Source organism: Giraffa tippelskirchi, chromosome 4, assembly GCF_054371585.1.
Source record: "Giraffa tippelskirchi isolate mGirTip1 chromosome 4, T2T-mGirTip1v1.2.pri, whole genome shotgun sequence".
Taxonomy (NCBI): Eukaryota; Metazoa; Chordata; class Mammalia; order Artiodactyla; family Giraffidae; genus Giraffa; species Giraffa tippelskirchi.
The window spans coordinates 170,865,622-170,890,958 of NC_137278.1; the positions used below are offsets into that span (position 1 = coordinate 170,865,622).

General features: G+C 49.5%; 1 protein-coding gene and 1 long non-coding RNA gene across 11 annotated transcripts; one reads left to right on the forward strand and one right to left on the reverse strand.

Annotated features, from left to right (window-relative positions):
* Window positions 1-464: 464 nt before the first annotated feature.
* MB (myoglobin) lies at window positions 465-16,481 on the reverse strand. 10 transcript variants are annotated; one of them, XM_081483529.1, is made up of 5 exons: window positions 16,435-16,481; window positions 12,751-12,817; window positions 11,141-11,243; window positions 5,552-5,774; window positions 465-1,158 (listed from the first exon to the last, which is right to left on the reverse strand). In XM_081483529.1, the coding sequence occupies exons 3-5, from the start codon at window positions 11,233-11,235 to the stop codon at window positions 1,012-1,014; spliced, it is 465 nt and encodes a 154-aa protein (XP_081339655.1). In that variant the 5' UTR covers window positions 11,236-11,243; window positions 12,751-12,817; window positions 16,435-16,481; the 3' UTR covers window positions 465-1,011. The 10 variants fall into 10 exon arrangements, with proteins under 10 accessions (XP_081339655.1, XP_081339662.1, XP_081339656.1 ...); XM_081483536.1 differs by having other exon boundaries at window positions 12,747-12,817; XM_081483530.1 differs by lacking the exon at window positions 16,435-16,481 and adding an exon at window positions 16,132-16,176.
* A 70-nt stretch (window positions 16,482-16,551) lies between these two features.
* LOC145503624 (uncharacterized) lies at window positions 16,552-20,150 on the forward strand. The gene is made up of 2 exons (XR_014051600.1): window positions 16,552-16,680; window positions 19,026-20,150. It is a non-coding gene; the product is annotated as an uncharacterized LOC145503624 (long non-coding RNA).
* Window positions 20,151-25,337: the final 5,187 nt, after the last annotated feature.

Here is a 25,337-nt window from a genome sequence, read left to right on the forward strand (position 1 = left end):
GTAAGTTATTCTCCATGCTTCTGCCCTTTCTCTGTGGCCAGAAGGTCAGCCCTGCCACCGGCTGGTCGCCTAGCTGTCTCCTCAGCTGGAGTCCCTGCCAGCTTCCAGGCCACACTTTAAACTGAGTTCTGTCACTTACTAGCGTCCTTGAGCATATTTCCTAAGTTGTGGTAACCGTGATGATTGTCTTCCCCTGAGTCTGCATCTTCTCTGGGCCCCCACACTTGCTCTAGGGCAGCGGTCCCCAGGGATCTGTCTCGTGGGAGACGACTTTTCCATGGACGGGAGTGAGGGGTGGAGGTGGGGGATGGGGGGGTGGTTTCGGGATGACCCAAGTGCATTACTTTTATTGTGCATTTTATTTCTATTATTATTACATCAGCTCCACCTCAGATCATCAGTTATTAGATCCCAGAGGTTAGGGACCCCTGCTGTAAGGGATGAAAAACACCAGACAGAGACTATGATGTGAGAAATCTTTTATTAAACCAGGTGTCACGCCCCCACCTGAGAAGGGTGCAATTTCTGTTGCAGACACCATGCCTCCACACCTCCCTAGGGCTGGGTGTAGCTGTCCCACCCGGCCCACACCTGCTTCTCAGGGCAAACCGACACTCTGCTGTCTACAAGGGGCTAGGTGATGGGTTCAGAGAATTTGGCTGGAGTTTAGGTTGACGGCTCGGATTGGGGATTTAAGGTGAGGGTAAATGTGAGGGTCAGTTTAGAGGTTGGTAGGAATTGGGTTGGGATTGAGGTGAAAGGAAAGTTTAGTTTGACCCAAACTCAGCCAGCCACAGTCAAGCTTCTCCTGGTTCCCAGGTTGATGACCCTCCACTGAAAGCCCAGTCCCCAGGCCTCTCCCAAGGCTCCCTCCACCCCTAACCCATCCACCTCTTCCACCCACCTCTCCTAAACAAAGCACACACTCAGAAGCAAACCCTATAACTACTTGGGATTTAGTCCCCTCCCGCCCTGCCCAGGTGGGTGGGGTGAGGGGCACAGGGCTGGGGCTTAGCCATGGAAGCCCAGCACCTTGTACTGGGCAGCCATGTCATTCCGGAACAGTTCCAGGGCCTTGCTCATGGCGCCCTGGGCATCAGCACCGAAGTCTGAAGGATGCTTGGCATGTAGAACATGGATGATGGCGTCCGAGATGAACTGCAGGGACAGGAGCAGAGGGGTGCTGGTCACTGGCAGGACAAGCCAGGGGCCAGATGGAAATCAACCCAAGCCCCAGCTTTGCTTTATTGCAGGGCCATTTACTGAGCACTTATTATATATCAGGCACACTTAATATATATCAGGCATACTTCTGAGCGGCCTCCATGGATTAACTCCTTTAATTTCCACAACCCATGAGACAAGTACAGATGGGATAATAGAGGCCCATCTTAATACAGAGGAGGAAAGGTCAGGCCTTGGGCTTGTGGTCACAGTCACATGGCTTGGTGGGTTGGCTACCCCCGCCCCCAACAAAGGGCTTCCCAGGTGGGTCAGAGTAAAGAATCCACCTGCAATGCTGGAGATGCAGGAGACATGGGTTCAGTCGCTGGGTTGGGAAAATCCCCTGGAGGAGAGCATGGCAACCCTCTCCAGGATTCTTGCTTGGAGAATCCCATGGGCAGAGATGGGCTACATTCCCTAGGGTCACAGAATTGGACATGACTGAAGCAACTTAGCATGCACACACGCTACCCCCCTCTACTATGTTCAGGATGTTTTATTGTTCAGTCGCTCAGTCCTGTCAGACTCTTTGCAACCCCATGGACAACAGCACGCGAGGCTTCCCTGTCCTTCACTATTTCCCTGCATGTGCTCAAACTCATGTCCATTGAGTCAATGATGCCATCTAACCATCTCATCCTCTGTTGCCCCCTTCTCCTGCCTTCAGTCTTTCCCAGCATCAGGATCTTTTCCCATGAGTTGGCTCTCCACATCAGATAGCCAAGGTATTGGAGGTTCAGCTCAAGATGAGGACCCAACCTATTACATGGTTTTAATCCAGGATTTTGCAATCAGAAAGTCTAGAAACTACTTCCATGTGTGTGGATTTAATTTTTGCATTTAATGGCTTAGGATGGTGATCTCTTTCAGTAGCCTTCTGGAGGGATGGTGGGGGGAGGGTGGTCAGAACATCTTACTTTCTGTGCCAAGCACGGAGCTGGTACTCAGAAGCACTGGTGGAAGGGAAGGAGAGAGAGGAAGAGGAAAGGGACCAGCCCTATGCTTGGGCCCAAGCCTGATAATATGTTACAGCAGCCTCACTATCACTGTTGGCTCTGCCATCCACATTGTCATGCCCAAAAAGATGGGCACAAACATCTCTACAGCACAGGACTGCTTTAAGGGACTGAGTGACCTTATATAGTAAGAAGCTACTTGCTTTTTCAACGGTTCAAAAAGATTTGATGCCAATTTCAGCCGTGGCCTGTGGACAAAGGGTGTCATTTTACAGAGGCCCAGACTGAGGTCATGTTGCAAGTGGATGGGAGAGCTGGAATCTGCACCCAGGGGACTGTGGACAAACAACAGCCAGAGCCAGGGAGACAGAGGCCATCGCTGGTGGGTTTGTTCATATTCTCTGGTACCCAGGGTACAAGTGGCCAAAAGCTGATGGGTGGGGGTGAAGGGAGCACGTGCTGGGGCAGCCTCAGAAGCACAAATGTCAGCACCTAGTAAACCCTGCTTGGCTCAGAAACCGGGACAGCGCCACAAACACCTACTGCTGGGCATCGAATGAGACATGTGTTTAATTCCCTTTTAATGTCATAAACATAACAAAGCCAAGTGAGGGGATGAGCTGACCTAGCGAGAACTTGGAGACCCAAGTTCCAGGCCCAATTTCACCCTAACCTCCATGGATGACCTCACATGTAAGACAGGGATCCTGACCCCATTGGGTCCCTCAATTCAGCCTTTCCTGAGTTAACTTCTGAGTCACTAATACTTAGAAAATTGTGGGCTGGGGCAGCTAGAAGACTGAGAAAAGACTTTAGCAGCCAGCACCCTCTGGGGTCCCCTTGCTCACAGGTGAGAAGGAGCAATTTCTCATGAAGAACACAGACAAAGGTGAGGGGAACAGCAGACGCGGGGCGCTGTCTTAATTTTTTGCAGTAGCTCAGACAGTAAAGCGTCTGCCTGCAATGAGGGAGACCTGGGTTCGATCCCTCGGTCAAGAGATCCCCTGGAGAAGGAAATGGCACCCCACTCCAGTACTCTTGCCTGGATAATTCCATGGATGGAGAAGCCTGATGAGCTACAGTCCATGGGGTTGCAAAGAATCGGACACGACTGAGCGACTTCACTTCCACTTTCTTTTCAAACTTGTTTTAAGTAGACCCAGTTCTAGTCCGCTAGCTGGTAGTCCTATTCCTAGACCGCACGGGTTTCTCTCTAAGCCTGTCTGCTCGTCCCTAGAACAGGATCCATCATTCAAGCTGGGTTGTGAGCCCCCCAACTTTCACTGGGATTTAGATATGGAAGAAGACAGGGTCTGACCTTGAGGAGCTCCTGTCCCAGCCAGGAGACAGCTGGGTAAAGAGATAAATTACAATACAGCTGGCAGGCGCCACAGCAGGGCTGGAATAAATGCCTTTGCCAGGGAGGGCTGGCAGGTGGAGCAGCTGACTGCCTTGTGAGCTAGAACTGAAGAGGTGGCTTCTGAGCTGGGCCTTGGAGAATGAATAGGGATTTGCCGAGAGAAGATGGGGAGGTGAAACCACCACTTGTGCAGAATCCCAGGGGCAGGAACTGTTTCTCATGTCTGTGATGCTGAGATGAGCAGGCAGAATTGTTTGTGTGTGATGTGGGAGAGCAGGTGGGGCTTCCCCGGTGGCTCAGAGGGTGAAGAATCTACTTACAGTGCAGGAGACCTGGGTTTGAGATCCCCTGGAGGAGGGCATGGCAACCCCCTCCAGTATTCTTACCTGGAGAATTCCATAGACAGAGGAGGCTAGACTGACAGGCTACAGTCCAGAGGGTCACAAAGAGTCAGACACAACTGAGTGACTAACAGTTTCATAGTAACAGTTGGGAGAGCAGATAGGGGAGGTGGATGGTGAGGCTGAAGATGATGGTGATGGTAGTTGTTCATGGGAGACGTTGTACCATCAGGAATTAAGAGTGTGAATTCCAGAATACCATAGATCAGACTGTACCTCCTGGTTTATAAGCTGTGTGACCGGGGGCAAGCTACTCAACCTCTCTGAGCCTTCAGTTTCCAAATCAGTAAAATGAGGATGAGAAGAGTACCTGCCTGGGGAAGAGAATGCTGTTTACCTGCCCAATGGCCATTTTCACCTTCTTCCTTGTAAGAGAACACTAGTTTGTATTTGGAGTGGCGATAGACTACATTTCCCAGCTTTCCACACAGATAGACATGATCTCATGACTAACTTCTGGACAATGAGATGTAAATAACATTGTTGGGTGAGATGCCTGGGGTTTCTCAAAAGAGAGCCTTTGTCTCTTCCTCCTGCTCTCTGTTTGGAATGTGGACCAGAAGGCTGGAGCTCCAGCAGCTATCTTGGACCACGAGTCAACTTTGAGGGTAGACACCATACATATGCCAAGGATGGCAACACAGAAAGAGCCTGCATCCCCGGTACCTATGGGGCTCCCACACCAGCTCTGGGCTCCTGACCTCTGAAATTCTTTTGTGAGAGAAAAAGACAACACTGAATGCAGTTCCTAAGCTCATGGTGGTAATCGTGAAAGTTCCATGCAGTGACCCAGGCAAACTGCTTCTCATAGCCCATCCTAACCAGAAGTTATCATGACTAACCTTACTTTCACTTCTGCACCAAACTGCCTGCGGCCCCCATCCTCCGAGGTGATAGCCACAGGGACCTTTATCCCCCAGTTCCCTAGTTCTCCTTGCCACATCCCTCCTCCCACTGGGTCTAGACATAGTACTTGAAACTCAGACTCTCCCCAGCCTACCCAACTTGTCAGTCCATCACAGGAGATTCAAGCCAATTGCTTATGCCTTGGACACCTGAGGCGCCCTCTCTTCATCCGTAAAGATGCTAGAACTAATAATTCCCACCCAGAATTAAGTCCCAGCTACTGAACTCCTGCCACATGAGTCCTGTATATGTCCGACTTGCAGTGGCACAGAGACTAGGAGCTGGGTTTCTGGAGGAATAGAGACCTAGTCTTAATCCTGGTTCTGCTATTTGGTGCCTCTGTGACCAGGGGCAAGCTACTTAACCTCTCTGTGCCTCAGTTTCCTCATCTGTCGAGAGGGTGTGATAATGGTGCCTACCCGTGGACAGGATGCAAGCTGTGTACTTCACAGCCACTTCTCAAGTGGTAACAAGATACTTGGTAACAAGATACTCATTTGGGGGAAAAATATATTTACTCTCAATGACCCAGGAGGAAGGGGCAAGTGGGTAGCAGCCCATTTTACAGATGAGAAAACTGGGGGATAAAGAGGAACAACATAGGTCACCCAGCAAGTTATAACTGAGCTGGGACTTGAACCTGAATCTCATGTCTTCAAGGCCTCCCCTTCCATCCTCCCAGCCACCTGGGCCCTGCCGCTCACCTCCAAGTACTTGACAGGGATCTTGTGCTTGTTGGCATGTGACTCAGCCAGGTTCTTCACCTCTGCCTCATGGTGACCCTTCTTCTTCAGGATGCCCCCCAGGGCCGTGAGCACGGTGTTGCCATGCTTCTTCAGGTCCTCGGAGGCCTTCATCTCAGCCTCTGTCTTCAGGTGCTTGAACTTGTCAAATTTCTCCAGGGTCTCAGGATGACCTGTGAAGAGCCTGGGGGTACAAGGAGGGCTTGAGTTAGACACAGGGGTCAGGAGGTGGCCAGACTCAAGTTCAAGTCCACGCTCTTCCAGTTGCTATCTGTGTGACTTTGGGCAATTCACGTCACCTCTCTGTGCTTCAGTCTCCCCATCCAAGGAATAGGGATAACGAGTCCCTCCCTATAGCAATGTGAGGATTAAATTGAATGAGATGGTATACGCTGAGGGCCACACAGGAAGCGTCCTATAAATGCCTGCTATTGCTATTTTTAGCATCATCATCTGCTTCATTGTTACTGTGAAAGGCTGGAGGGAAAAACTTCTGCATGGTACCTTGCCTCACCCCTATTTGCTCTAAGTTGTTGGGAGCAGAGATGACTAGATGGTGTCACAGTGGAGCAGGGAGGAGCACGGGGGCTAAAAGATTTGTGGAGTGTGTGCTGTGTGCCAGGCCCGTGCTAGGCTCAGCACTTGCACTTCCCTTTGGGGATGTATTATCCCCATTTTACAGATGACGGAACAGAGGCTGAGGAGTATGAGGTCCTAGCTCAATATCACATAGCCAGAGTGCAGACGAGCCAGACTGAAATCAGGTCTGAGTGACTCAAAATGTAGTCCATGCAGGGGACCATCTCTGCAGCTTCCTGCCCAAGGATCATCCTTTGGCTGCTTAAATACTTCCGGCTCCAGGAGGCTCACTACTCCCTGTGACAGCTTTTCTAGTCTGAACAGCTCTCAGGCTCAGAAAGCTCTTGCTTATTTTGCTCTACCTCCTTGTTCTTCCCAGGCCCCTCACAGTACTGACAGTGAGAATCTCTGGTGGGAGCCATCTGCCAAAGACCAGGTCCCCACTCCTGCCAGGGACCCAGTGAGCTGGCCACAGTGATCCGAGGAGTCACCTGTTGCCTTGAACTTCAGTCTTTCATTCTGCAGAAAGGTGGGGATCGGTTAAAGGGAGTCGTACCTGCCACGGGGAGGAGGGAGAGATTTTCCCCATTTCACTCATGGGCAAAGGGAGGACTGCAGAGGTAGGTGACTTGTCCAGGGTCACATGTCTGGTCAGTAGCAGAGCCCAGACACGAACCCACACAGATGGCTCCATAACTCATGCTCTCTCTTTTGTGTCGCACCCGGAAACCTCTGCCGGAGTGACCCTGTCTGCTGGACTTTCCCTCCTCTTGTGTGATGGCTTCAGTTCCTTGAAAGCTTCCTCTTTTGTGGTTTCCTGGCTCTGGAACACTCTTAAACCTAACTGTGGACACACTCCAGTGTGCACAAGTATCTCACGGCACATACCCATAATCACACGTGTGCTCACGCATACACACACACACATACACAGGGCATAGCACAGACAGGGAGCGCCCTCTTCCCCCAGGGGCGTGTCCCTCCTGCTTTCCCAGAACACCCGGTGCTGCCCACAGCCATTCTCAATGTCACTACCTCATCTGGGGCCCCGGCCAAGGCTTCTACATCACTGACAGCTCATCCCCAGCACCTTTCACCCCAGGGTCCCTGAGCTCCTGACTATTATTATCTGGCGACAATGATCCTTGAACTCCTGCCTGACAGATGCAAGACCCAGAGCCCACAGGTGAAGGTCGGGACACTGGAGGGAGACTCTCTGGGGAAGAAGAGGACCGAGGGCCTGGGACCCAAGGCCACCAGGGGTCTGAGACATCTTAGGAGACCCTCGGATGTCTGGGGAAGAGACCAAGCACTGAGAATTGTGAAAGCTGAGTTCTGGCCCCAGTTCTGCCTCTGCTGTGTTCTGTGATGTTGAAAAAGTCACTCAGCTCCTCTGGGTCTTGGATCAACTATCTGTAAACCAAAAGGTTGATTTCTCAGCTTCCAAGTTCTAAGGCTTGATCTCTCCAACCCGAACCTCACCCTTCACTCTTAGCACTTGTCAGCCAGAGAGGGAGCCCCCGATTTACTTTAACAGTGCAGAAAAACCTGGCTCCTGAATGCCCACCAGATCTTCCTTCCTACAGCTGCCCCCAAGGCCGGCAGCTGGGAGTCCATGGGAAGCCACAGAAGGCCCTACCTGGGTACTTGTGACAGTGGCAACTCAGAAAAGGAGCAGATGGAAGGCCCTCACCCTGTAGAAATGGGCTGGGGGGGGCTTTTCTTCCAGTGTTTCAGAAGCACGCATTTGCCTTGTGCTTTCCTCTTCATCCTACCGTCAGCCTGCCTAGTTTATTGCAGGTCAGTGGGAAAGGAGGCCAGTTCCCAGCTGTGCTCTGAGCTGAGACCCAACCAGACACCCACATGAAAGACAGAAGATGCTCCTAGGCCTGCATAAATTCTTCTCTGCTCTAGAACCGAAGAACCAGATGAGGGTGGGAACGCATCTCTAGCGTGCTAAGACTGCGGGACGATGTGGCATAGGGTTCAAGAGTGGGTGTGCTGATCCAGGCTGCTGGATTTGAACTCCAGCTTTGGGACTTCAGGCAAGTCACTTAACCTCTCTGTTAAACGTGGGGATCATAATAATGTCTACCTCATGAGGTTATTGTGAGGCTGAAATGAGTTAATATACATGAAACACTTAACACAGGGCCTAGCAATCAGTGTGTAATATATATACATATTTGCTGTCTTCATCAAAATCTCTAGGACATTATCACCATCACCATCATCATCTGCATCATCCCCACCAGCTCCATCAACACCATCATCTTCTCCATCATCATCTCCATCATCCTCACCATCTCCATCATCATCATCATCCTCACCACCATCATCGTCATCACTAGGACTGGGAATTTTGGGTTCTGTCTGTAGCTGCCATTGGTTGACTGGGACTCTTGAGCCATGTTTCCTCCCCGTGACATGAGACATACTGGCCACCAGCAGTGACTTCCCAATTTTTCATGGCCTTGAAATCCTTTATTCAAATGCAAAAATAAATAAAGCAGAAGAGATCTGGGGAAAAGAAGGAAAGGCAGGGGCCCAAAGCCCTCTTCAGCTGCCTCCACCCTCCTAAAAACCCCTGTTTCCTGGAGCCAGACTCTGCAGCTGACCTTCCAGCTATTATGTTCTAGGACATAATGATCATGTACTTGCAGTGAAGCCCTCAGTGTTTTATTAACAGACTAAACAGAATTTGCTCTCTGTCATAACCAGAGGAGTAGGAGAAATGACCTTTTCAAGAAGAGTAAGAAAGCCCAGGTTCTGCATCTGGAACAGAATCACAAGGTCATTTCTCACAGGGTACTTTGAGCCTTGGGAGTCAGAATCCCCTTCTCCCTGTCCCTGGCCCCCAAACACCAAGAGGGCAGAAGCCGTCAGCGTGGTTTCTGCATGTCTTCAGCTTAAGACGTGGTGGGGCATCAGGCTCTCTGGGGCCTGCCAGAGAGTCAGCAGTCTCCAGCATCACATCTCGCCCCTGGCTCCTGGCCCCTGGCAGTTTTCTCTGATCCACCCTGGGAAGGAAGGAGATGTTTCTCCCATGATACAATACCCTAAGTCACCTTTTAGACCTCCAAGTCACTAACTTAGGGCTGACAGCCCCCATGTCACCTGGGAAAGATTCCTGTTTGGCAAACTGGTCTCCCACCCAGCTACCCTGCCTCCTCTCCAAAAGCAAGGCAGGATCAAGGACTCAAAGAATGCCAAGGCATGAGGGTGGGCAGGAATCTCAGAGACCATGAAAGGCAATCCCTCCACTCAACAAATAGGGAAATGGGACCCAGAGAGGATTAGTGACTTGTCCAAGGTCACACAGCAAAGGGAGAGCTGAGGAGTTGATGTCTACTTTGGAGAGTCTTCTTCCAATCAAATGGGACCTGTTGCAGTGCCAGTAGCCAACCGACAGAGAAGTAAGAGGAGAAAGACACAAAGGAAAACCCAAGATGCCAGTTAGATTCAACAGGAAACTTGACCATCCTTTCTCATGTATTTTTGGCATGGGCCACGAAGGGCTGAAACTCCAGATAATAGAGCTTATAGCTTATGTCTGGGTCATTCTCCCAGACATGGGAGCTGGAGATGGGTGAAGCCTGAGGGAGGCTGAAAGGGTGTCTAAATGGGAGAGGAAAACCTGCTCTGACTCGTAAAGAAGGAGAAATTCATCTATAAAGTGTGAAGGACAATCCATTCACTAACGGCAACTAGGGCCCACTTCCTCCCAGGTGCAGAAATGTCGATGTACGCTTTTGACTCGCACTGCCCAGAGCATGAGAAAGGGCCAGGAGGAGAGGGGAGTCTATCACCACTTGGGGAGGAAGGCAATGGGAACATGAGGTTCTATTTCCAAACCACAAGCCATCCTCTGCTTACAAAACTCGGAATTTTGTTGGCGGAGGGGTTGTTTGTTTATTCAGGAATCCCTTGCTAAAGAAGGCAAGATGTGCTTGGAGACTATTCTGAGCCTGTAAAAGACATACCCAACATCAAAAGTCAAGAATAGGGACTTCTGTGGTGGCGCAATGGATAAGAATCTGCCGGCCAATGCAGGAGATATGGGTTGGATCCTTGGTCTGGAAAGATTCCATATACCACGGAGCAACTAAGCCCATGCACCACAACTACTGAGCCCATGCTCTAGAGCCCTAGAGCCGCAACTACGGAGCCTGTGTTCCTGCACCTAGAGCCTGTGTTCCCCAACAAGAGAAACCATTGCAATGAGAAGCCCATGAATGGCAATGAAGAGTAGCCCCTGCTCACCACAACTACAGAAAGCAACAAAGACCCAACAAAGCTAAAATAATAGGGCCCAATTCTAAGCTTCTTCTCCAAGAGTTACTGACATCTTTTGGAACTCACTCTATGCCAGAAATTATGCTGGGCCCCTTAGATGCAGCATCTTATTTAATTCTTACTTCTACTGTATAATGTAGATATTAGGATTTCCCCCCATTCATAGAAGAAACTGAGGCTCAGAGAAGTTGTGTGCTTTCCCAAAGGTCACACAACAGCTTGGTGGCAGAGCCAGGTGTAGAACTACATATCTCATCTTGAAGGCCGTGTCTTAATCCTTGACATTTTACAGACTTTAATGAACTTGTGACTCTGAGGTCATCCTTCCCTTCTTAGGTCCTTTGTGTCCTCATCCATTAGGTGAGGTGAGAAAGACCTCTCAGACCTTTCTTGTTAATTCTAGCTATAATTTTAGGATTCCTCCTGGTGGGCTCTAAGCATCAAGGATTTGATCATCAAAGCTCCTCCCAGCTGCTAGCACAGGTGTGAAATGGATCTGCTTTCCAGATTCCAACCTCTGACACAGAAAAGCAAAGAACCAAGTAGGGGTTTTAACAAAGTTAATTAACACAGCAGCCAACTGGTCAACCCCGGGGCAAACATTTCACCTTGCAGGCAAACATTCTTGACCTTGAGGAAGGAGGTGATGGGGGCAGTGGGATCTCTTCCTTTTACCTGATGAGGATCTCCTGCCCATGGCCTGCGACATCAGCCTCCACCTTCCCCCAGGCATTCAGCACCAACTGCCATTCCCCGTCGCTGAGCCCCATGGTGCAGTCTGAAGAAGAGAAAAAGAACAAGGGTGGACTGACTGGGTGTCCTGTCTCCAACAGCTGGGGTTTGAGGCTGCCTGGCCCCAAAGGGATTTTATACCTTCCCAAATGCTTGACAGGGATCACTTGACAGCTCGTTCACTCTCTCTCTCCCTCCCCCTGCCCCCCTCTCTCATGTAGGGGTCTAATCTTTTCCTTTCTCTAGCCCTCACATGGAAGCTATTTTGAGGCAGGTGCCATTGTGGGGAGGTGGGCCAACTCAGGTCACGGGTGTGGTGGTGGTGGGGTTGTGTGTACGGAAAGAGTGGGGAGGAGGTTGGGCCACTGTCTGGATTCTCAGAGGCCAACAGAAAGGGCACGGCTAAGGCCGATGCCAGTGGCCTGAAACCCAACTACCCCTGCTGTCAGCTCTCCCAAGAGGACCTGTCATGTTTCCAAGCCAGGGCAGCAGGCACCCTGGCTTGGCCCTGGGACTGTCTTGGCCTTAGCAGTCTCTTTGCCCACCTTCTAGAAGCCCACTTTGTCAGAATGCCTCTCACTCTTCAGAGTGGTGGGAAGGAACTCAATGGTTCCCTGCTTATAACTGGGTGAACCCAGGCAGATCCATAGCTTCTTGGAGCCTGCATTTTCCCACTCCACCTAGAAAGCTCAAATATTGCTCAGATATTTTCCTCTGAAAAATTTTGCTTCATGTACCCCCTCAAGGCACAATTAACTGCCTAACCTTTCCATTTATTCCTATATGTTCCTGTCACACTGCTTACCTCATTGTATCATATTTCTTTGTATCCATGCTGGCTCCTCCATTAGTACCTTAGCACCCAATACTCAGAGACTTGGCCGAGTGCCAGGCTCTATTCTAATCACTTTACATTGGTAACTCTTTTAGTCTCCCAACAGCCCTATATTGTAAATATGGACATTACCCCTATCTCATGGAGGGTAAGTTAGGGAGATCTGCCACGGTCACACAGATAGTTGATGGAGGAGCTGGGTTTTGAACCAGGAAGTCAAGCCCCTGAATCCAAACATTTTACTTTGGTTATCATGTGCAGGAGCTTGGCTTCCTTCATGTGTGTGTATCTTGGGCCTTGCACAGTGCTGTATACCAAGTTAAACTGAATAAATGTTCACTGACAGAGGATGAGATGGCTGGATGGCATCACTGACTTGATGGACATGGGTTTGGGTGGACTCAGGGAGTTGGTGATGGACAAGGAGGCCCTGGCGTGCTGCGGTTCATGGGGTCACAAAGAGTCGGACACGACTGAGTGACTGAACTGAACTGAACTGAATTAAAAAAGTGGATGGCCTTCCCAGGAAGGCAAGAGGATGATCAACCTTTATTTTTCATTCATCCATCTTCCCAGCCATCCATCCATCCATCATCCATTCATCCACCCATCAACCCCTCTATCCACTCACCCACCATCCATCCATCTGTCCATCATCCATCCATCCATCTATCCACCATTCTGCCATCCATCCAACAAACAGTTATAAGGTACCTACTGTGTGTCAGAAACTGCTACATGCTGAGGACACAAACCAGATAAAACACATCCTGGTGTTCAGTCTCCTAGGGGAGAGAGATAAGTAAGAGGAGTAATATTACAGTTCAGTTTACGTAGCTCTATGATCAGGGTCTACATAGAACTTTACAGTTTACAAAGTGCCTCCTTGGGCAGGATTAATCTAATCTTCCCAATGCCCCAGCAAGGTAGAAAGCATCATCCCATTTTATAGCTGTGGACCACGAGACTCAGCAAGGATAAGCATCAGGTGTCCTGGCCACCCTGGGACTGTATTGGACCTGTCAGTTATGACTGCCCTACATACACAGCTCTTTCTAAAGATAACTGCCCTCCCCTAGACCCTGCGGTCATGTCCTCTCCCAAATCCCATGGCTAGTCACAGCTGATTGAACCAAGGCTGGGACATAATTAGAGGCAGCCAATGGCATGGCTCTGTCAAATAGACAGTGTCTATTAACTACACCAATCAGATCGCCTCTTTGAAATATGAACAGGGATGATTGATAAGAATTGGCTAGGTGGTAGGAAATGCTAGGTGAAAGGGTTCCATGGCTAGCACCAAGTAAGACCCCTAAATTCAGAGCTTCCCTGGAACAACCTTGGGTCTCCATTCTGATTCTGTAAAGCCTGCTCCCATTTCAATTCGAAGATGACCGTCACACTTCCTATGTGACTTCTTGTGTATCACTGAGTGATCCCTATTTAGATATTGAGTCAGCGGACTCCTAACAACCAAAGAGACCAGAAGCACACAGGCCCCTTCTTGACAATGTGCTCCTGAAACCATGCATGAGGTTTCTGAGCACACTGAGCTGGTATGTCTCCAGAAGTCATTCAGCTTTCACAGTGAAAGGTTCAGCTGTAAAATGAGTAACTAAGGGACTACCCTGGTGGTCAGGTAGTAAAGAATCTGCCTTCCAATGCTGGAGACGTGGGTTCGATCCCTGGTCAAGGAACTAAGATCCCACGTGCCCGCTAAGGCCAAGCACTGCCACTAGAGAGCCTGCACATTGCGACTACTGAGCCCATGCAGGCTGCAACCAGAGCCTGGGGGCCACACAAGAGAAGCCCACGCACTGCAACACAGACCCAGCTGAGCATTTGTTCATTTGTCCATTCCCCATCCTGCTACCGAGGGCCGACTCTGTGCCAGGCTCAGGATCAAAGAGAAAGGCCACTCTGAGAGAGTTTGCTGAGGTCTCAGCTCATAGTTCTGGCTCCTTGCTGGAGGGTGAGCCCATCAGTATGGGAGGGAAGGGCAGAAGGAAGAGCAGAAGTAGCAGCGAGGTGCCACCAGTCTGGACCAACCCCTGGGGCCCATTGGGGACATCCTTAAAGGAATCAGCATCCCTGGTTCTCATTTAAATCCCCAGCCCTGGCAATGCCACTTGCAAAAACCTTCCACCCGGTGCCCTCTTGAGAACCTCAGCACATCCCTGAGGGGCTAGCAGAGTGGGGCTCATTGTTATCCCACATGGCTATACAGAAACAAAGGCTTGGAGACCTTGTGCATCCGCCCGAAGCTGGTAAGCGGCAGAGCTGGAACCAACAGCCCAATCCACAGCCTTGTCCCATCTCCAACCTCCAGAGTTTTCCGAGGACGGCCTGAGTACTTAAAATCTCATCAACTTGTTACCAGCACTAAAGTGTTTAATATGAAGCTGTCACCCCCTTGGCAGGCACCGTCAAGTTCATGGAAACCCGTGGCTTTGAAGTTGATGAACCTTTTAAGTTTTACCTTTTAAGTTAATAGAGGGACCAACATCTGTTTGTACTTACACATCTCTACAACAGAACTGGCGGTACCTAGCAGTTGCTATGGCTACCTGCAACCGCCAGCTTTGTTTGGGGGCTATAATTATCCCTGTGACAGCCTTCTAATAGCCGGGGCAGGGAAACTGGAAAGGCACAGAATAGGAAAGCCAGGCTGCCTCTGCATGCAAAGTTTTCTGCAGCCTTACACACTCATGTACACACACACACAGGTGAGTCAGTCTGACACCCAGTGGGGCAGAACTAGCTCCCACCGAGGGAGACCTGCCTCTTCCTCTTCTTCCCTTTCATATCACGGAATCCTTTGAATGGGAAAGTCTGAAACATATAGAATCATCCTCAAGTCTTCAAATTCTGGGCACTTGAGATCCTAGAGTTACAGTTCTAGAGGGCCAGAGTCTTCAACTTCCACCACTCCGAAAATTTGGGTTCTACATTTCAGAGTCAGAAAGCTAAAGAAAGAGAAATCTAGAATCGTAGGGACATTGGATCTTGAAACTTACAGAGGCCTGGATGGTATCAAAGTACCCACTAAATCAGCGGTCCCCAACCTTCTTGGCACCAGGGACTGGTTTCGTGGAAGACAGTTTTTCCATGGACCAGGGATGGGGGGATGGTTTGGGGATAATTCAAGCGCATTACATTCATTGTGCAATTTATTTCTATTGTTATTAAATCAACTCCACCTCAGATCATTGGGCATTAGATCCCAGAGGTTGGGGGACCCCTGTACTAAATGCAAGAATTTTCCCTACAGATCATAATCTGCTTAAATACTTCTAGGAGCAGTGAACTCACTTTCTAAAAACCAATGTATGCCTTCTTGTCAAGCTCACTCCCTTGTCCTGGCTCTCTAGTGCTCCTTGGGAACATAGAGAACCAGCTAAGAGAAGTTTCAGGCTCACCTAAGATTTTTCTTGTCCAGAGTGCACATCCCAAAGGCTTTTTAACTGAATGCCCTCAGCTGGCAGGGTAAGCCAGGAGCCTGTCTAGTGAAAAAAGGCCATTCTCCACCTTGCTTCCCGTGACTCTCACCTCTCCTCACTTACATACTCAGAACTCTCTAGCAAGTGGCTTCCGGCTCCCCCTGCACAAGTTTGAGGCCCAGGTGACTGTGCACCAAACTCTTTCAAAGGTGACCTGGGAATTCATGAGCCCTTGTGCAGCTAACAACTCACACCCTGCCCCCCGCCCCAGTGAATCTGGGGGAGGGAAGAGGTGTTACACTTTAAGACTCCACCATGGGGAACCAAAGATGGCAAGAAAGAACATTTTGGATCTTCAAAACTGTGGGTCCCCTCAACCTTGGCCACCGCCCTTCCTCCTCCACCTCCTCCTCCCCGAAGCCTCCCCTTTGGAGGCGAGCCCAGGCAGCGCCTCCCACCCACTCCCAGCTCAGCTTGCTCCTTCCTGGCAGAGTCTGCCTCCCGGACCAGCGCCAGACGAGACTCAGAGCAGGGCTGGGGCCTGGAGCCTGCAGGATCTGCTGAGGTCATGCATGAGGTTGAGGACCCCCCCAAAGCTGGCCCTAGACCCCCCGGGGCCCACCCTCCTCCCAGCCCCCAGCAGCCCTTGCACTGACCACGTCTCCCCTTCTGCCCAGCTTTCCTTCTGTAGCCTTCAGCCAAGCGGGCTGGGGGCGGGGAGAGGTGTCTAATAGCAGCTGGGGAGAGGCACAGAGAACTAAAAATATGGTTTATATGGCAAGGCTCCTCCCTCCTCTCCCTGGAGGCCCAAAGGGGCTTATTGGAGGAGGGCTGGCAGGGACACCAGAGCCCAATATCCCAGTCGACAGGTGTAGCCCAGGGACACCTTCCTTCCTTCCCACCCTCACCCTACACCCCCAGCCTCTGAGGCTTAGAGTCACTCCCCCAGCCCCTCCTCCTACCTCTCATCTGTAGGAGTCCAGCACCACCCTCACGCTGCCCCTCCCTTATCAGTCCGCCCTCCCTCCTCCTGGCAGATCTCACAGAAATAGCTCCCCCTCCAAGAATCCTCCCTCCCCATGCCACCCCTTTCCCAGCAGGTGTGCCCTCTTCCTCCCGGCCTTGGGCTCCAACATGGATGCAGCCTTCTCGGCTCTCTCTGCTTTGGGGTGCAGCTCTCTATTTCTGCCCTGTGAGCTTCTTCACAGGTAAGGATGTAAAAGCTACAGACACACTGCCCTTAAGACCCTTCCCAGTAGCCCTTTCCAATAGACGCTTAAGAAAAAGAAATGGAAGCAGAGTTGCTTTCCAGCGTTTCAGGATAAACACGTTTATAAGCCCCACTCTTCACAAAGGGAGACTGAGGCACAGGGAGGTTAAGTTGCCCAAGGTCACAGGGCTAGGAAATGGGCCAAGCACGAAATTCAAAATTGGGCAGTCTGGTTTCAGAACTTGTGCTTCACAGATAGGAACTGGTCCAACCTGGGATTCTTCCTCTGCTCCCTCTCACCTTTCTGCAAACCCCTAGCAAAAGGCCAGGTCGATAAACTCTGAATTGTTTTATCGAACTGAGTCCATCCAGGTTCCTGGAGGTGAAGGCAGTGTGCTGGGAGGCTAACAATCAGGAGACCCTGCTGCCATCTAGTGGCGGCGAGGAGAAAAGCCTCCATCCCTGGCTCCGCCCCGCTCACTGCGTTCTTTTGTTCGCCTAGCCAGTCTGCCAGCAAGCTGACGGGATCTTTTTCCATCTTTACTTTCGTAGCACCCACCAAGATTGGCTTTCCACATTATTTAAATAGGCCATGGTTCTTGCTCTCAAGGACCTCAAAGTTGAGTGGAGGAAACATCCCAGGGGGATTAGAAATACAACAGAGATTTGAAGAGCTGCAGGCGAGTGAGAAGTTAGCCCCCCAGGTCCACATGGAGAAGACCTGCTGGCAGAGGTGACAGCTGGACTGGATCTTAACGTATGAGGGAACTCCTTCAGGGTCTCCTAAGCAGAAGTAATAAACTGTGTATGCAAAAGGCCAAGGGGTTCAGGGAAAGAGGTACAGAGGAAAGGAGTGCTATGGGGGTGGGGGCTGTAAGACCCCTCCTTGCCAAGGTCTTCCTGCGCCAAAACCAGAATGGGGGACTTAGAACTGACATTCCAGTTCCACAAACACTCGTGCTCACTGAGTGCCAGGTTCTGTGCTGCACCCGAAGGAGACCAGGGTGAGCATCAGTCCTCCTTGAGCTTTAGAGGGAATGGGAGGAAGGCATGTGTAAACAGATGATGACAGCACTGTGTGATAGGGGCAGAAACAGAGGCAGTTCAGCATAGGAGTAAAGACTTTGGAATCAGACACCAGCATTTGAGGCTTGGCTCCATCAGGTATTGTGTTTGTGATCTGGGGACGGTTTCATCACTTTCCAGGGCTTTTGTTTTTGTATCTGTAAAATGGGAACTTTGAAAATAATTACCTGTCTCAAATGTCATCATGAGGATTAAAAGAAGAGTGCATGTGTAGGATTCAGGGTAGTGCCTGGCACACAGTAAGTGCTCAATAATTGCTCCCTGTGAAGTAAGATGCAAAAGAATCATAAAGGAGGAAATTATTAATTCCATCAAGGAGCATGCAGCAGAGAAGGTGATGTCTAGGTAGGAATTTGAAGGATCAACAGGGGTTGGAGCAAACTGAGGAAAGAATACTCCAAGCACAGGGATTGAAATATTCAAGGACATGGAAGTTGGTGTATAAGGACTAAGTTTTGGTTGTGGGTGGCAGGAAATCCAAAGAAACATGGCTTTAACAAGAGAATATTCATTTCTCTTTCATATAGAAGTCCAGAGGTAGTGGTCCAGGGTTGGTAGGGCACACAACATGTCAGGAACCCAGCCTCAGTCTACTTTAGTAGCTCTGTCATATTACATACATGGTCTCCATCTCCTGATCCAAAATGGCTGCTTGAGTCCAGCCATCATATCATCATTCCAACCAGCAGGAAGTCAAAAAAGGTGAAGACACTTGTGTCCCCTACCTTTAGGGACACTTCCAGAAGTTGTGATCAATACTTCCTCTCCTTGAACATCACATGGTCACACTTCTCTGTAAGGGAGGCTGAGAAATGTAATGTGTATTTCTATATGGCCATATCCCCAGATAAAAACTGGAACATCTTTGACTTAGGAAGAAGGGGGAAATGTAAATTGGATGAAAACTAGACATTTCTGCCACAGGAGTTGTAAAGAACATGTAAAGATACAGGAAACTAAAAATATTTTGGTGTTTTTATGGTGGAAAAATTGATGGAACGAGTGATGAACGATGCAGCCTGAGAAATAAACAGAAGCCGAGGAAGGGTTTTGAACACGGGAAGACCCTAGTCTGATTTCCTGCCTAGGAAACACACTAGTTGCATGGGGATAATGTAAAGGGTAGGGGAGGTGGAGGCAGGAGACATTTCTTCTCAACATTTCATTCTGAAAGTTCTCATGAAGCTAAGCTCAGAATTCAAAAAGGAGTACGTCAAGGCTATTTATTGACACCCTGCTTATTTAACTTATATGCAGAGTACATCATGAGAAATGCCTGGCTGGATGACTCACAAGCTGGAATCAAGATTGCTAGGAGAAATATCAATAACTTCAGGTATGCGGATGACATCACCCTTAGGGCAGAAAGCGAAGAAGAACTAAAGAGCCTCTTGATGAAATGAAAGAGGAGCGTAAAAATGTTGGCTTAAAATTCAACATTCAGAAAACCAAGATCATGGCATCCGGTCCCATTACTTCATGGCAAATAGATGGGGAAACAATGGAAAAAGTGAGAGACTTTATTTTGGGGGGATCCAAAATCACTGCAGATGGTGACTACAGCCATGAAATTAAAAGATACTTGCTCCTTGGAAGAAAAGCTATGACCAACCTAGACAGCATATTAAAAAGCAGAGGCATTACTTTGCCAACAAAGGTCCATGTAGTCAAAGCTATGGTTTTTCCAGTAGTCATGTATGGAAATGAGAGTTGGACCATAAAGAAGGCTGAGGGCTGAAGAATTGATGCTGTTGAACTGTGGTGTTAGAGAAGCCTCTTGAGAGTCCCTTGGACTGCAAGGAAATCAAACCAGTCAATCATAAAGGAAACAACCCTGAATATTCATTGGAAGGACTGATGCTGAAGCTGAAACTCCAATACTTTGGCCACCTGATGTGAAGAACTGATTCATTTGAAAAGACCCTGTTGCTGGGAAAGATTAAAGGCAGGAGGAGAAGGAGTCGACAGAGGATGAGATGGTTGGATGGCATCACCAACTCAATGAACCTGAGTTTCAGCAAACTCTGGGAGATAGTGAAGGACAGGGGAGCCTGGTGTGCTGCAGTCCGTTGGGTTGTAAAGAGTTGGTCACGACTTAGAAACTGAACAACAACAACAAGTTAAACAAATTTTAAAGTGACCATCTTATACCCACCATTGAAATTCTACCAACATTTTACTAAACCAGTTTTCTCATGTATCTATCCAACCCTCCATGCTTCCAACCTTATTTCCAAGGCCTTTCAAAGCAAACTGCAGACAACTGTCCATACACTTCTTCCTAAAAACTTCAGCATGCATGTCATTAGTGAGAATTCTGTTTGCATTTTTTTCTTTTGATGTAAAATTTACATCCAATGAAATCCACACAACTGAAGCAGACTCTTGCTGAGTTTTGACAAATTCATACACCTGTGTAATGCGAACCCCTATCAGGATATAGAACGTTATTCTCATCCCCCCCCAAAGTTCCCACAGGCCCTTTCCCGGTCAGTCCCCAGGCCCCTCCCACCCTCCCAGAGGCAACCTGCTGCTTCTGCTGCTAAGTCGCTTCAGTCGTGTCCGACTCTGTGCGACCCCATAGACGGCAGCCCACCAGGCTCCGCCGTCCCTGGGATTCTCCAGGCAAGAACACTGGAGTGGGTTGCCATTTCCTTCTCCAGTGCAGAGGCAACCGCTGTCCAGCTAATTTGGTTTTTATAAACCACAGATTGGTTTGCGGAAAAAAGTGAAAGTCGCTCAGTCGTGTCAGACTCTTTGTGACCCGGTGGACTGTACAGTCCATTTCTCCAGGCCAGAATACTGGCATGGATAGCTATTCCCTTCTCCAGGGGATCTTCCCAACCCAAGGATGGAATCCAGGTCTCCCGCATTGCAGGCAGATTCTTTACCAGCTGAGCCACAATGGGCACCCTTTAAGGGCCACCTCTGGGTTGAGGGAGAGGCGAGGCGGAGGGGCAGAGAGGAAGAGGGGACTGGCTCCACAAGGGAGGCTGAGCTGAGAGCCCAGCACAGCGCCGGCGGCCTGAGCTGAGTTTCTGGCTGAATTAACTGGGCGGATGGTGGCGCTATTTACTAAGGCGGGCGGGGTATCGGGGAGGAAGGGGCGGAGAATGACTCTCCCTGGTTCCGTAGCATTTGGGCGTCTGTGAGACATCTGTCTAGCGGGCCTAAGGCGACACACGCGTCTCCGAGGCTTGCACTGTCGAGACGGCATCGGAGAAGTGGTGGCCGGGCTTCTCCAGAATCTACATCTTTCCCCGGCCCAGGCCCGGCAACCCACAAGACTCCGGCCCCCCAGAAAGGAAAAGGGGCCCCTCCTCCGCGGATCCGCAGGCCACGGCCCTGCTTTCCCCGAGGCAGCCGCGGGAGGGCGGCGGGAAGGCACGGGGGCGGTGACTTCTGGTTGGCGGGATCCAGACGGGAAGCCTCACTCCCGACCTCGAAGGTGGGCGGAGGAGTCAGGGAAGGCGGGCCCCGGAGCCCACCTGGGCGGTGCCCGCCTTCCCTCCTCCCTCCCAAGCGTCCTGTAGTCCAATACTTGTTCCTCTCTAGTGACTGCCACCTCTTTCCAAATTCCTCTTCCCTCCCCTTTAAAAACTACCCAAGCCCAGGTCTTAGCTACTCAGATCTCCAGGGAGGAGGCCATTCGGTCTGCTTCTCCTGCGAGGACAGAGGAAGCAGAGAAACAAAGTCAAACATTGACGCTCGCTCCCAGACCGCAGTCGGGTCCCCTAAACTACTTAAAATCAAACACAACTCACCCCAGCAAAGTCACTTCTTTCCGAAAAATCCCCTTGGGCAACAGGAGATATTCCTCTTTCCCCTGAGCAAGGCTCGGACTTCCTCCTTGGGAGTTAAGGAATTCTGATTCTGCTAAGAGAGGACTTGTCCCCACACCCACCCTCTCTAGGGCTGCAGCACAGAACATCGTGAATTTACCTGGTCATTTGGAGAATCATCTCATCAAACACAGGACCAGTGGGTGAGGTGTTAGTGTACATGAAGTGGCAGGGATCACCCCAGGAGAGAATGTGAGGAAAGAAGAGAAGGACCCCAAGAAACACCCCAACATTTAAAAATTGGGAAGGGGAAGAGGAGCTAGAGATGGAAACTTCCAAGGACGATGGGGACCCTGGGAGATTATGGGGGGTGGGGAGTGACAGGGTCAGGATTGCATATAGAGGATGGATGGAAGAGAAGTCTTGTGGGACACGAGGATGAATATTAAGGACTCCTTATGCATTAGACGTGGGTGAGGGCTGAACCACAAATATGGAGGCATTCATGTATTACAGCACTAGCCACTATAACAAACATCCCCCAAATCTCAGCAGCTTGTTAGATCTTCATAGTGGCTCCATGGGTTTGGTTCTCATTTACCTCACTATCCAGTGCAAGTTGGAGAGAGAACTCTGCTCCACACACTGATTCAGGGACCCAGGCTCTGCCCCCAAGGACTTCAGAAACCTCGAATTCCTCCCTATCCAGCAGGCAAATAGATTGGTAAACAGTGGAAACAGTGACAGATTTTATTTTCTTGGACTCCAAAATCACTGCAGATGGTGACTACAGCCATGAAATTAAGACACTTGTTCCTTGGAAGAAAAGCTATGACCAACCTAGACAGCATATTAAAAAGCAGAGACATTACTTTGCCAACAAAGGTCCATCTAGTCAAAGCTATGGTTCTTCCGGTAGTCATGTGTGGATGTGAGCGTTGGACCATAAAGAAAGCTCAGTGCCGAAGAATTGATGCTTTTGAACTGTGGTGTTGGAGAAGACTCTTGAGAGTCTCTTGGACTGCAAGGAGATCCAACCAGTCCATCCTAAAGGAAATCAGTCCTGAATATTCATTGGAAGGACTGATGTTGAAGCTGAAACACCAATACTTTGGCCACCTGATGTGAAGAATGGACTCATTTGAAAAGACCCTGATGCTAGGAAAAATTGAAGGCAGGAGGAGAAGGGGACGACAGAGGATGAGATGGTTGAATGGCATCACCGACTCAATGGACATGAGTTTGAGCAAGCTCCGGGAGTTGATGATGGAAAGGAAAGCCTGATGTGCTGCAGTCCATGGGGTCTCAAAAAGTTGGACACAACTGAGCGACCAAACTGAACTGAATAGATCCAGCAGGCAGACCACAGGAGTGTGTGTGAGAGATTTTACAGGCCATGCCTGAGACTGAGGCTCACCATTTCTGGCCATATTCCATCAGCCAGGTCACAGCCACGCCATGGGAATGAAATTTGTGTGTCTGGGAGGAAGAAAGGCTGGCTAGGTAGATACACAGCGTTGTGTCTGCCAGTCATGGCCTGAGATAATTAAAATGTTTTTATAATCTAGTGGGAAGATGAGGAAGAGGAGCTGGGAATGAAACATTCCTATAAATCATGTCTTAATAGTTCACAGAGTAGATATTTCAGATTTATTAGGGCTGTTTGGGTCATCATCCTCCAGATGAGTTTTATCACCACTGATAAAATACTTGGGAAGTGGGAAGGGACTTCCCTGGCAGTCCAGTGGTTAAGACTCGGTGCCTTCACTGCTGGGGCCCAGGTTCAAACCCTGGTTGGGGAACTAAGATCCCACAAGCCACATGGCATGGCCAGAGAAAGGCTAGCACCCTTTCTGATGATGAGAAAGGCATTCTTGAAAAGGGGGTATCTGAATAAGGAGCTGAAAGATGGTCAGAGAGGGCTAGGGAAGCAGGAATGCAAATGGAATCTTCAGGAAACCCCTAGAAGACCAGTTTAGCAGGGTCAGAAGTTTCATGAAGGGGATTGGTCATGGATGAGGCTGGAATGTGGGCTTGGAGCGGCTCAGGAATGACTTTGAACTTGAAGAATTTTGGCAGCTCTTCAGCAGGCCCTGCGGTTGTGGCTTGGGGTGGAGTGAGGTGGGGGTAGGGTGGAGGAGGAGGTTCCCAGCCATCTCGGATGAATCAGCAGGGTCAGTTAAAATTAGTCATGATGGCCCAGCAGAGAGACGCCAAGGCCAACAGTCATGTTGGTTCATGTGGCAGCCAAAGTTTGCTTCTCTGGGGAATCTTCGGGTTGGGGGAGCTCAGAGCCAGAGCAGGTGCTCTGCGCTGTCCGGGAACCATTTGGACTGTTGGACAGCACCTCTGGGTTTCTGACCTTGACTGCAGGAGAAGCGGGATGCAGTTCGGCCCAACTCCCTGGTTGTCCGCTCTCGGACCACCTTGGCATGGAGTGGTCTTCCCTTCACCTTGCCAACCCCTTCTTCATGGAGCCTTCCTCACCAGTAAAACTGGGTTCTAGACTCTTTTGCTTGACCTAGATAGTATTATTCACAATTGTAATTGTGGACTGGGTAAAGGTTAAAATTTTTAAATAATGCATTATTCAGCCAGTCATCTCCAAGGGCGTGTCTCCCATCTCCTCTCTCCCATATATCCGGGTATCATCTTAAAGAGGAGAAAGTGCTGGTAGTTAGGGGTGCATGTATGTGCACGTAACCAGAGATACAAGCATGAGGAAAGATTGAGATCCCATTAATTGAATCATCTAAGTTGCCCCCAACACACACACACACAGAGCAGTGAGGGGTGCTTACAGTCAAGAGGCGATGTACTACAGGATCAAGGATATGGATTCTAGAGCCAGACTACTGATTTTGAATTCTGCCTTCATTGCTTGCTTGCTGTGCGACTTCAGGCAAGTTACTTAACCTCTCTGTGTTCCAATTTCTTTATCTACTAAATGGCAATCATAACAGTGCCTGCCTCACAGGGTGAAATTTAAACTAAGTAAAATACCTAAAACTATGCCTGGCACAGAATTGAGTAAACACTCCATAACACGTGTGGTCTATGGCACCTATTAATAGTAATAAACCACTATTTTCTCAAACATCTGAGTTGAAATTAACAGACTCTTGACTGTGTTATATAATTAGTGGATTAAGGTCCCTCTCCCTGATGGACTAGGGGGTCCATGAGAACATGTTTTGAATTTTCATTGTCTGGTGCAAGGCCAAGTTCAGGCTGATAATAACAGCTGTACCACACCTCCCTCCCCCCAGTCCCACACTACAAGCATGCACTGCTGGCTTTCCAGGGCTCAGTGTGGCTCCAAATCCTTTATATACAGAGGCCATTTAGCCCTCAGGACCACCACAGAAGGTTCTTGATAAATATTTGTTGAATAAAGAAATGCCTGCCACCCAGGAATAGGTAGATCCTGAATGGGAAAATGCTTTGTAAACTGTAAAGCATGCAACTTGTGAGAATGGAAACACTTAGGACCTCTTCCCCAAGGGCCTAGGATCCATTCCACTTTTGACTTCCTTGAGTGCTTTGGGAACATATCCTGTGTTCTAGAACTTTCCCTCCACTTACCCCTCTATTTAAATGTAGTTGTCTTAGGTATCATTTTCCCTTGTGACCTGTCTTAATGGTTACTAGTGAAATTCAACCCTTCTTACCTCCCCACTAAGAGATTTTATTTCAACAAAGGCAAGCACCAGCTTGTCATCTAACCTCTAAGAAAGACTCCTTACTCCCTTCTGTCCCCACCTGTTCAAAGCCCACCCTTCTCTAC